General features: G+C 36.9%; 1 protein-coding gene across 7 annotated transcripts in view; it reads right to left on the reverse strand.

Annotated features, from left to right (window-relative positions):
• The window catches only part of SPEF2 (sperm flagellar 2), a 164,243-nt gene that overhangs the window by 115,457 nt on the left and 35,314 nt on the right, over positions 1-13,472 (reverse strand). For all 7 annotated transcript variants that reach the window (XR_013378629.1, XM_077896243.1, XM_077896242.1 and 4 more), the window contains 3 exons: positions 12,367-12,555; positions 5,408-5,595; positions 2,021-2,189 (listed from right to left, as the gene is read on the reverse strand). Coding sequence is in view for 6 of the 7 variants with exons in the window: in XM_077896243.1 (XP_077752369.1) it covers positions 2,021-2,189; positions 5,408-5,595; positions 12,367-12,555 (546 nt within the window). In the remaining variant the exon portion in view is untranslated. The remainder of the gene's footprint in view (positions 1-2,020; positions 2,190-5,407; positions 5,596-12,366; positions 12,556-13,472) is intronic.

Here is a 13,472-nt window from a genome sequence, read left to right on the forward strand (position 1 = left end):
GATGTTAAGCAATGAGGGCCAAATTTTGGCATATATATATGATCTGTACATGAGCAAGACTTGTTTTTATGCCCTTTTAAGCATCATAGTTTATACTGACAAAGCTTTAAAAGTGTGGGCTCAAAGGACAGTGGGTCTGGGTATCATTATTTTGAAGATTAATTTCTAAGTTATGCATTTACTTGAAGGATTTAAAATCCTGAGTGATTTTAGCAATAATGTAGACAACGTCCACATCTAACATATATGGTCTATTTTCTATCATGTAGTCAAAAGGAACATAGCATATAAACATATATCAGAAATCCTAGGGCAATTTTCATTTCTAGGAAAACAGCAAAGGCTATAAACAAAATAATAGATGTTCACATACTCCTAACAAAAGCTTATAATTTCCTGCAAAAGAAACATACCAGCTGCTTCAGGATGTGGGTAAGACAAGCATGTTCCTGTGGTAATGATTTCCCAAACAAGAAAAAAGTTAGAAAGGCAAATCTTTGTTAAGCTGTAGACTACCAGGTCTCCTGATTTATGAAAGCAATAAGAATAGGGTAGATAGAGCTGTTTAAGAAAGAACTTAGAAATAAATACTCTATAAATAAGAAAAATCTGCTAAGTTGAATGTCTTTTAATTTACCACAGGAAAAAAAAATACCTTCACATATTTTAATAATGTCAAAGCACTTATTTTGTAGTATATTTTAGGTTGACACACTAGATCTACTATATTCCACAAGCATACAAAATAAGTATGCATATATATCCTGTAAAGTCCCAGTAAATTCTTTTAGTGATACAATTGCAAGGATGGCCACTTAATTTCACATAAGCTGACTTATAATTTTATAAAAACTTTATCTCTTTTTTTCAATTGTTTTTATTTTTTTATTTTAAGTAGGCTCCAAGCCCAGCATAGAGCTTAATGTCAGGCTTGAACCCACAACCCCAAGATCAAGATCCAAGCTGAGATCAAAAGTCAGATGCTTAACCAACTGAGCCACTCAGGCACACCCACAAATCTTTTGTAATATTTCCATATTAGTGTTATTTCACACTTTGCCCTGTTCATTGTCATTCACTCATTCATGCATCCTTTCAACTAACATTTTATTGTATATTTGCTAAATATCAGCAAATTAGGTCAAATCATTCTTCCTTCTCTTTTTTTCACATTGCACTTACTACCTTTCTAAAACTCATTCAGTAATATAATGGACCTCATTCTTCTATCCACTGACGCTTATCTGCTCAGAACTTCCATCTGATAGCTCTTAATTTTACATCTTTCTTTCTTTTCACAGATGAAATGTGGTGGGAAGAGCAGGGTGGTGAGGGAAGAAATTAATATGCATTATTTGCATCCAATATGCAGTACACTTGATGATGTATTTAACATTATTAAATGTATTATCTTAGATAAGTTTCATGACAACAAAATGAACTGAACCTCTCCCAGGCTGCCCAAGGTCTCACCTTGGTCTACCTGACCCCCGAAGGCTTATCAGCAGCTCTTTTAAACACAATGGCACCTACTACATTTTAAAATCTCTGAACAAAGTTTTTTTTTAACCTATGCTACTCCTAAAACTCAGAACTTCTCCTTTTCCAGATGTCTCTAAAAACTATATGTAACTGCACACTATGTAAACAGATTACTAAAGAAACATCTTTATGCAAGGGTTTTTGTAGCAAAGGTAGACAGCTCATACAAAGAAAATGCTAATGAACAAATCAAGATAAATTTTTAAAATTCTGAAAACTATCAGCCCTAACAATGTATTATGTTTTATTTTTTCAGACCACTCTTCTACTATTACTGTGAGTTACAGATAATAGATTATGAATAGGTGAGGCAATTAAAAATTAGTATATAAGTAAAAATTAAACCAAGGGAAAATGCAAACATAGAATGCCCATTTTTATTAATAGGGATGAAATGACATAATGTTACAAAATTAATGTTAAAGAAACACCATGTATTATGTTGCATTGTCTCCCATTATTCCATATTAGTGAGTACCTTATATTCTTCATAATCATTGCTATCCAGCAAGTCCCTCTTCTCCAGTTCTATAACTTGTTCTGCAGAGGGCGTGGCTGGTAGTTGCTTAATAGAGGCTTGCTTGTATATGGGCTTTCCATTAAAAAACAGTTCCTTCCAATCATGCATCAACTTATATGGAATCAAACTATAGCAAAAAAGATTTAAAAAAAAGGTAGAGATGAATCAATGGTTAGTCAAATATACACCTTAAACTTATTCTTTCTAGTGTCATATTCATTCCCAAGGGTCTGCTATATGAGGCTAGGGATTCCACTTACTATTAATGTATATTATTAATGGTTAGTAGACTGTTTGAAACTTAGGTTTGAATGAATCAATGTTATTTCAAGCGACAGGTTCTTCAAACTTTCATACTGACTGTGCACTCACAGAACAAAATATCTGAAAATAGTGAACACTATCTTAAAACTTAGGTTCTTTAATTCCCAGCTATGACATTAAATGACTGTGCAATCTTAGGAAATCCTTTAAATGCTCTAATATCAGTGTCTTCCTGTGCAAAATGAACAGACTATTTTCCAAAGCCCCTTTAATATGACAGTTGGTTTACATATTTGTAAATAAATTGTAATAGAAAAATCAAATGTATGGTGGTTTTATTGTCATTGTGTATTTGATAACCTTTAAAATTATTTTTCAGTAATTATTTCTGTTTAAGTCTGGTGAATGATTAATCAGGATAGGTTGATGGGAAAATAGTTTCAAGAAGAACAAAATGCAAAGGAAGGAAAGAGTCTGACATGGTTCTGATGCATTTCTCTAAATATAGTTGGATTAGAGCTTGGAATTACAACAAAAAAAAGTATTATGTTTATTTCATTGCTATACATGCCACATGGATGAGACTTCAAGACATTAGGTTAAATGAAATAAGCCAGATACTAAAAGAACAAATGATGTATGACTTCATTTATATAAGATAGATACCCAGAATAGACAAATTCACAGAGATCACGTAGAATAGAGGCTACCAGGGGCTGGAGAGTTATTTAATGGGTACAATACTTCAGTTTGGAATAACAAAAAAGTTCTGGAGATGGATGGAGGCAACAGTGGCACAGTAATGTGAATGTTCTTATGCTACGGAAGTTTATATCTAAAATGATTAAAAGGGCCAATTTTATGTTATGTATGTTTTGCCACAATAAAGTAGTATTTCAATTAAATGTACAACTTCAAATATAATCACATTATGTTTTCCATTAACAAAATATTTATAGTTGTGGAAGTTTACTTGTAGAGATATGGAGGTTTAGAAATTAACAAGCTCAGGCAAAGAAATATTATAACATCAGAATTATTGAAATGGCATTGGTTTCTATGGTGAAGTAGGTGATTAACAACTTATATATTGTCCAAAACTTAATCTTACAGTTACTTAATTAAATCCTATTATCTGTTAGTAATAATTTCAAGAAGCAGTCTAAAAAATCAGTTCTGCTGAGTAGGCTGATACCAAAAATATACCTGTGCTTTATAAAAAATATATACTGATAATATCTTGTTTAATGAAGTAACATGAGTTTATCTTACTGTTAGTAGCATAGACTAATAAAATATTTATATGTGTAATTGTAGTGTTTGGTTGCAATTAAAAGACACGGATCTTACACAGTACACGAAAATAACTCAAAATGAATTAAAGACTTGTATCTAAGACCTGAAACCATAAAACTCCTAATAGAAAACATAGGCAGTAAGCTCTTTGATATTGGTCTTCACAGTGATTTTTTGGACTTGATACCAAAAGGAAAGGCAACAAAAACAAAGATAAACAAGTAAGACTACATTCAACTTAAAAGATTCTGTAAGGCAAAGGAAACAATCAACAAAAAGAAAAGGCAACCTACCAAATGGGAGAGAATATTTGCAAATACATACCTGATAGAAGGTAACATCTAATATAAGTAAATAATTCTCACAACTCAATAGCAAAAAAAGCTAACAATTCAATTTTAAAAGCAGGTAGAGGATCTGAAGGACATTTTTCCAAAGCAGACATACAAGTGGCCAACAGGTACATGAAAAGATGCTCAACATCACTAATCATCAGGAAAATGCAAATCAAAACCATAATGAGATACCACTGCACACCTGTTACAATGGCTGGTATCAAAAAGACAAGAAATAAAAAGTAAGGATGTGGAGAAAGGAGCCCTTGTGCACTGTTGGTGGAAATGTAAACTGGTGCAGCCACTGTGGAAAACAGTGGGTTCTCAAGAAGATCTCAGTCTAGGTAATTTGAGAAATATACACATTTAACTTATCTTTGTTCTTGTGGAATTACTTGGACTGAGATCTACTGTGATGTCATTCCCCTCAAGCTTTCAGCAAAGAGTATCTCAAGAAATAAGTCGGTGATGCCTAAAAGATGATGCTGAGGGCATTCTCCATTAGATCCACTCTGCTACTTACTGTGCCTTAGGTGAGGGTACCACATGAGAGAACTGTTGTTCTAAACTGAGTGCCATGAAAAGTTTTGTATTTTGTAAAGAACCAGAATGGAAGATGGAAAACACATGACAGATTGTATTTTCCTTTTTCTTTGGCTACCAGGAAGCTCACGTAAAATTTGCAGCTAAATTGCAACAACTGGCAAATCTGTGGCGGCTAATATAACTGTGTTCCAATTTATCAGTTGTTCTTAACTTCCTACTTTAATTTGAATTTTCCTCTGTTCTTATTCTGGCATATTATTAATATATTTTGTATTGTTGAACATTTCCTTATAATTAAGGATTATAAATACATTAATTTCCTTTATTTTTTATTTTTTAAGCATTTTATTTATTTATTCATGAGACACACACACATACACAGAGAGAGAGAGAGAAGGGGGGCGGGCAGAGACAACAGGCAGAGGGAGAAGCAGGCTCCATGCAGGGAACCCAACGTGGGACTCTATCCCAGGTCTCCAGGATCAGGCCCTGGGCTGAAGGCGGTGCTAAATCGCTGAGCCACCTGGGCTGCCTACATTAATTCCTTTTAGAAATAAGATGTAATGAAAATAGATTTAATGACTAGTAAAATAATATTCAAATAATTCCAGTCTTTTAGGAAGTTCCAAGTGTTTCAAATAAACTATCATAGTTGTCTTTGCAAATTGTAGGGAATTTAGACACAGAGTTTTAATGTTAAAAATATATATATAAATACACCTTAAATAAGGCTCACTGGTGGGTGAATTAATTCAGTAATCCAGGTATCCTGGACCCCACTTCTACATATTTTTTCATGAAAAATTTTTGTCTCACTTATCAACTGAGTGTCTACATTACAATCTTATCCTTTCTCACTTTCTGTGATGTCTCTACTGTAATGATTATAAAAAATAACACTTACTTATTTGTCAACATCCGGTAGTCTGACACTTTAGTGGAAAGATCAAGTATTTGATCCAAAATTTCTGCACATATTGTATAATGCTTTTTGTAACGAGCTTGAGCTCTTTCCACAGTGATCTGTTCATGAATTTCCTTCTCTCTAATGGCTTGTTCCTGAAAATCAATCTTGGCTTGTTTTGCCAAAGCCTAGGAAGGCAAAGACATTTTTAAGTCAATGTAATTGGGCGATGATTCACATGAAGATAATATTATTATCTCAAAAGGCAAAAAAAAATCTCTAAACAGAATGAAACCTCCTTTTACACCCAGAAAAGCTTACTCATGAAAGAGCACTTTTGCCTTATTAAGTACTGAGTACGATGGCAAAGACAATATCGGAAATATTCCACCTTTGGCTTAGCTTATTGGTAAAACACAGTACAGAGAAAAGTGGTCTAACTTCAGAAAGCCAAGGTAGATTAATGATAAATTGGATCTTAAGTGTTTAAAAAGAAGCCTTGAGTTCATGTGTTGCAAATAGTCAGAGTCAGGGATCACAGAGAAGCAGACAAGTAAGTCTGTGCCAGACCCTAGCAGAGCTGATCCCTTTGTACCCATCGTAGGAGCCTTAACCTGACATAGCTGCTCCATCCAGCCGGTGCCCTCCATCTTGTAGTGAGAGTTCTAGGATACTGATTTGTACTTAGAAAATATTTTGGAAGACCCCTGTTATAATTGGCTTGGGAATATCACATACGCACTAACAAATGTTAAATGTACCCAGACAATGACAAAAATTCTGCTGTTGTAACCATAATAAATTGGTAAAATTTACTTACAGAGAACATTTATTTCTGCAGAAAGTAATGAAATACTTATAGTTTGTCATTACCCTCTGCTTGGTTGGCACTATTATTTTGTTTAGAGAAACTTCACACAAAGGCCAAAGGTCAAACCCAGCATGCCTATATGTTGCTTTTCAAATAGCTATCCCAGCTCCTTGAGAAATTATAGCCTGTGCTAACATGCTCCAGAAACATGACTTGCCTCCTATAACTAAACCCAATGAGTGTAAAATGGAGGTGGCCTCAGAGAACATGCCAGTCAGTCAAGCCCCAGCCTGTATACAGAAGTCAAGTCTTAGGCTCCTCATCTGAGCCTCCCTCAGTGTTAAGTGGGGTATTTTTTTTATTTTATTTATTTATTCATGAGAGACATAGAAAGAGAGGCAGAGACATAGGCAGAGGGAGAAGCCTGCCTATGTCCAATGGGGAGCCTCAGTCCCAGGACCTGAGGATCATGACCTGTACCAAAGGCAGATGTTCAACCAGAGCCACTGAGGTGCCCCCATTAAGTGGGGTATTAAGAAGACTTGGCATACACAGAAAAAAAATCACCAAATCATCCTGTTGGGGCAAATATATCTTATGCTATGATTCACACATGACTAAATGCCCAACAATGGATTACTTTTGTCCACTGAACCAAATGGAAGATTCATTTGTTTTTGTTACTGTTATTTTATTTTGTTTGTTTTCTTTTTATTGGGAAAGTGGTTGGACTGGGTGACCCCTGAGGTCGGTCCTGTACATTTGGCAAGTTCAGAAATCACACCAGAATTTGTTATTGCTGTATTGTTCTGTAGGCCCTGTCTTCCTAGGGAAAGCATACCATTTAAGTACACAACTTTACTGTGTGCTTCAGAACCTGTGAAGAGGTCAGAGAGAGAGGAATCTAAAAGAGCAGGAGTAGCCAGATGAGAATTTGGGGAGTGGCAGTAAAATGGGTTGTGAAGTTGCTTTCCTGCAGAGTGCCTGTAAAGCATGTGGAAATGTTTTGTGTGTGAAGAGAGCTCAGCCTTGCAGGGAACAGTGGAATGATCCGAGCAGGAAGACAGCAGCTTTCACCTCAGTGCTGTCTCCCTACCTCCCTCCATGCCTTTCTTCCTTCTTTTTAGCTACCAGTCTTCTACCTTTACCCCACCCCACCTCCCTGTGCTAAACCCACCACAATTTCCTGTCCCATTACAGCAAAGTGGGTTGAAGCCCTAAAAAAAGAAAGAAGGAAAAGGAAAAAGGAAGTCTGTGGGAGGTAGTCAATCTCGGCGGTTATGAGCCCAGACTGTGCTCCTGTCTCCACCACTGACAAGCTGTGTGAATGCAAGCTTTCTTGCAAAATGTAGACAAGGATAGTGTCTACTTCCAACAGCTATTGTGAGAATTAAATGTGCATGTCATCAACATAGCTTAATGACTGACTCACAGTAAATTACTAAACAATGTTAAATATTATTATAATTAGGTACTACTACTAACAGAAGGTAGAACAGAAGTTCAAAATCAGAAACTTACAGTAGATGCCCAATTATCTTAAAGGATGAGATAAGTAATCTAAAAACAAAACCAAAACAGACAGAGACTAATAATGGACAAAACAAAGTTGTCTCTCTCTTCTCCCTTCCTCCTTCTCCTTCTCCTTCTTCTTCTCTCTTTCCCTTTCTGCACCACTGCGCCCCCCCACCCCCAACCTTTCTTTGTACCAGACGTTGACCTAAGCCCTGCAAAAAGAGTAGTGAGCAGAAGCAACCATAATCCCTTTCCTCATGGAGCTTACATCCAGTGGGAGAGGCAGTAAAGTCACACAATGAATATACACCCACGCAAGAGAAGTGTCACCAGGAAGGACTATGGAGTATAACCCATCACAGGAGGCCTGACCTAGACAAGAAGGGCCCTGTGCACGGAGCTCTGAAACGTGAGAATTAGCTGGGGAAAGGCACGTGGGAAGAAAGAGAAGAGCAGAAGAAATGACTTATTCAAAGATCTGAGAGTGGACAGTATGGCTAGAGTCCCGGAGACAGAGGGGAACGAGGTATGAGCAAGGATCTGGTCAAAGAGAAGCCAATGGTCAAATCTGAGAATCCAGAAGATTCTTCTGGCTGCAGAATGGAGAATGATTTGGAGGATATGATAGTAGGGCAGGTGATTTGTATAAGTTATCTCTAATATCCCCTTCTTTCCTTTCTAACAGGTAGACAGATGTCTTTTTAAACCCTGCTTTAGGGAATTTCTGCAGCACAAAAAAGCAGAAAATGTTAGAAACTCCTCCACACTTTAAAGTGTTATATTCAAAGGCAAATAAATCTAGGTCACTCCAAGACAGAGGAGAGAAGGGAAGATTTTGAGGGCAAAGAGAAAGAGGAAGAGATGTGCATCTACTCCTTGGCACTTCCTGGGGAGCAGCAGAGCCTCAGAAGGGTACCTGGGAGGGACCGACAAAGGCTGGAACAGCCTCTGGGAAGACATGTGCCACTGGAGGCAATGTGTGGGCTGGAGTAACTGAGATCTCAAAGGCGACAGGCTGGGTCTGGGCTTGATGACTGCAGTGTTTCCCTGATAACTTGGCCTGTGACCTGGGGCACTGTGCATCTATCTCTGTGGGCAGAGGTGGGTTGCTGGAGTTCAAGCTTAGGTTGATTTAAAGAATATAAAGAATGTTACGTTGGGACACCTGGGTGGCTTGGCAGTTGGGTGTCTCCCTTCCATCTAGGGCATGATCCTGGAGTCCTGGGATTGAGTCCCACATTGGGCTCCCTGCGTGGAGCAGGCTTCTCCCTCTGCCTATGTTTGTTTCTGCCTCTCTCTGTGTGTGTCTTTCATGAATAAATAAATACAATCTTTTAAAAAATTGTGTCATGTTTTTGCATACCCCAACTGCACTTGCTAATTCATAGCCCTCAAAATTAATGAAGGAGACCATTGCAGTAGTAGTAGTAGCAGAGACAGGGGTGGTGGTAGAGACGTAGTTTGGAAAAATGGACAAATTGAAGAGATATTATGATATGAAATGGACAGGACTTAGTGATGTTCTGGATATGGAAGAGAGGACAAAGCAGGGTTCAGGTTATCCTGAGATTTTGCATTTGTATAACTGAATAAATGGTGCCACCATTTATGGAGATAGGGAAACTTGACAAAGACCAATTTAGTAACAAGGGTCATAAATTTGGCTTTAACATGTTGAATTTGAGGTGTCTCTGAAATACAGGAGTAGAGATGTCAGGAAAGCAGTTGAACAAATGGGTCTTTACTGCAGAGGACAGATATAAATGCATGAGTCGTCTGTCTATTGCAGTAATTATACACCATGGTCGTGGATTAAGAGGTTGTCTGAGGAAATAACATAGAGGAGCAAAGAAAGTGGCTTAGGATTAAGTTTTCCTTAAGGGATCCTGACATTAAAGGGGCAGCCAAGGAAATAGGAAGAAAACCAGGAGAGTGCTTCCACAGCAGAACTCAGCAGAAAGGGACCATGTAATTACAGATTAATAATTAGTATCAATAATATCAGATATTATTAATAGCCTGTATCATTAACAGACTTTATTTTTAAAATTTTTAAAGATTTATTTATTTATTTGAGAGAGAGAGAGAGAGAGCAGGGAGAGGGAGAAAATTCCAGGCAGACTCCTCACTGAGCTTGGAGCCCCACACAAGGCTTGATCCCAGGACCCCAAGATCATGACCTGAGCCAAAATCAAGAGTCAAGTGCTTAACCAACTGAGCACCAGGTGCCCCTTTAACAGACTTTTTAAATCTTTAATACATTTAAAAGTACTTTTAGAATTCTCTCCCTCTCCCACCAAAAACAATAACAAAAACAGTAATAAGTAAAAACAATTTTTAAAAATTCTCTCCTCCCAAAAGTGAAGCAGTAGAATGATTGGCTGCAGGGAACAAAATGTTTTTTGTTTATTTAGTGCATGAGACTAGGAAGAAAGGTTAACAGTGCTTCTTTGGAAAATTCAATTCAGTATTTATTTCTTTGGCTCCTACTTATACACCAGCCACTGTTGATGTTGGAGGCAACAAATTCAGTGTTTATGGAGATAACCTGTGAAATCAAGCCACCTCACAGAGAGGGGTGCCAGGAAGTAGATACCTCAGCTTTAAGAAAAGGTAATTATTGTGAGAGGAAGGGATATAATTTTTTTCAGATGCTTCAGAACCTCACAGTTCTTTTTTTTTTTAAGATTTTATTTATTTATTCATTCATGAGAGACACAGAAAGAGAGGTAGAGACATAGGCAGAGAGAAGAAGCAGGCTCCCTGCAGGGGGCCTGATGTGGGGCTCAATGCGGGACCCCAAGATCACGACCTGAGCTGAAGGCAGATGCTCAACCACTGAGCCACACAGGTGCACTAGAACTTTACAGTTCTGGTGTCTGAGGCCCTAGCAAGCCGGACTGTTCCAACCTCAGAAGTCAGTTAAGCCTCATTAAAGAAAAAAGCAGGTAATGATTCTCATCACAGAGAGCCCAGTCCTGCTATAAATGCTTTGCTATTCTGTGCTTCATTCACTGGGCTTGAAGAAACAAATTTTTCAAGAGGCACTTAGAAAGATTAGTTAAACATATCATTTATAATGTAAGCAAATGCCATTCAATCCATTCGAGTTCACTCTGGTCAAATAAGAGGGATGAAACAATTATCTAGATAATTTAACTCTTGAAGAGGACACTTGAGATCTGTGTTGATGCAGCTCAAATTCATGGAGGTACAGTTCTTCACCCCTACCCCTAGTAGTTCCACTATGTCTGGTCTAGAAAGGCAAAAGCACCATTTTCCTGACTTTCAAATGATATTTCTAAAAACTGCATAATTTTGGCAAAAGCTGTATTTCATTTTCATGAAATATCACAGTGTAAACCATGAGTCTGATAAATAAAGGATTCCATTCCTATTTTCTATAAGGTTTTCTCTTCTATTCGGCCTAGTTTTGTGAATATTTTATGCAAGTAAAGACTGGCTATCTAAACTGCCAATCACATGAGTTTTGTATTTCTTCAACCAACTCTGGACCAACAGATTGAATAAATTTGAAATATCTCCAATAGGAAACAGGTAAGAAGTAATCTACATAATCCATTGATAAAATAGATCTATTTTGATTATTAGAATCCATATATACAACAAAGATAAGGAAGAAATATTAACGCATTAAATGATCAGAAGATCAGACATTTTGATTTCCATAGCTATAAAAGGACCTGGATGTGATGATACCAAAGTAGCCAAGAGCATACCTATCATCAGGATCTTGGTGTCTGTGGACCATTCTTAAATGCAATCAACCAAAATACCCTGGATTAGTTGCTTATTTTGGTTTGGAGGAAGGAATACTATAATATGGGCCTGATAAAATCCTGTTTTATCAGAAAGCAAGGAATCATTTATTAAAGACTAATGATGTCTTACAAAAAGAAACCAACTTCAAAGTGCTCTCACTGCCTGAGAATGTTCACCTAGAATAACCAAGACTAATACCATCCTGGCAAACTTGGCAGATTTTAAAGAAAAATAAAGTTCTGTATGCATCTAGAAAAATGGAGTAATGACACAAGAAATTGAAAATTAGATTATTCATCTTTTTGAGAATAACACTTTTTCCTGAAGAAAATGGAATAATGTCTTTAAGATATTCAAGGAAAGAAAATCTGAATAACGAATTTAAGATATTCAAGGAAAGAAAATGTGAATGAAGGATTTTATATACAGCAAAACTGACAATCAGGTCTATAAGGCATGTACCATTATCAGTATACAATACACAATATCCAATACAATTTATGGGGAATACCATTCCCTGAGCCCTTCTTAAAGAATCTACTGAAGAATGAGTTTCATACAACCAAAATAAACAGAGAGACATGAACATAAAGGTGGGTGGTGAACATCAAAAATTAGTGGAATCCAGAATGAAGGGGAGTGTAACATGTAGGAGCTCTATGCGCTGTCAGTGTAATTACGCAAAAATAAAAATGGGGATATAGGAGAGAGATCGTATAAAAAATTAACTCTTTTTAAGTGACTGGCAACTAAATAATTTTGTTTACCTTGACTTGGTAGAAAGGATCAAAAGTAAGCTTAGACAGATTTTTTTTTTCTTAGACAGATTTTTAAAGGAGCTATTGTTTACCGCTTCTCGATCAAGAGCATCCTGGAAATCTTTAAGTCGTCTTTCCTCATACTGTTTTTCTCGGAAAATTCTGTTTTGCCACAAAACTTCCTTTTCATGCCGAACATGCATGAGCTGCACAGAGATCCTGCGCTCCTGCTGGGACTGCCGCATCAGCCGATTAATCAGCTGCTCCTCCCGATACGCCTCCTGAAAACACCATTGGAGAAGCCAATTATTTGTCAAGGTCATGTCCAAATTTCCCATTGGGTTAAAGAAGTTGATGCATAAATAATGTGCACAAGGCAAAGTATTCCTTGGTGTCAGCTTGTGTCATTTGATTTAAATTTGAACGTGGTAAAAATCTAGTTATAAAAATAAAGATTTCCAACAAAGGCTGTACCATTTTGGTATCTGGAAGCATTATATTTCGCAAGTCACGATTACTTTAAATAAATTGTTACTTTGTTTAAAATCCAATAAAAAATCAATTAGGTGACTGTTTCCAAGGTTTTATAAACAAAGGATGGGATTCTCAATTTAAGAGCATATTTTCAGAAATTCGAAATTCCAGCAATAAATATTGGTTGTAAAAACAAATGCAGACGTCAGCTGAAGATAGCAGGTCTGCTAATTGTCAGTGAAGATATTTCACTACCTATATGAGGACAAGCTATATTCTGATGGAATGGGAAGGCTGGAAGAGAGTCTGAGGGGACATGGCCTATGGCTTGTCTCAGAAAATCTGACTGGTTGTAATCTGAAAGAGAAACTAGATGCATTTTCCTGACTCTCTTGTCTATTTTAATAGAATAGAAGGGCAATCAGTACATGAGCAGTGGTAAAAAGCATTAAATTGGGAATGAGAAGCCATTGCAGCTCCAGTTGTACCATTAATTGGCTTGTGTGGCTTCGGACAAGTAACTTGGACTTCAGGGCCTACTTCTTGACAGGTGAAATGAGGGGGTTAGATGGAAAATGATCTCCAAAGCCCCTTCAAGCTCTTATTCTGTCTAAACAGAGACATCATGTGGAAGGAGGAGGTAATTAAAGTTCTCAAGGGGGAAGATGTAAAAAAAATGCTTAAATATTGGAGTTGTCCATTTAACACTCAACAATCAAATTGT

Source organism: Canis aureus, chromosome 4, assembly GCF_053574225.1.
Source record: "Canis aureus isolate CA01 chromosome 4, VMU_Caureus_v.1.0, whole genome shotgun sequence".
Classification (NCBI taxonomy): Eukaryota; Metazoa; Chordata; class Mammalia; order Carnivora; family Canidae; genus Canis; species Canis aureus.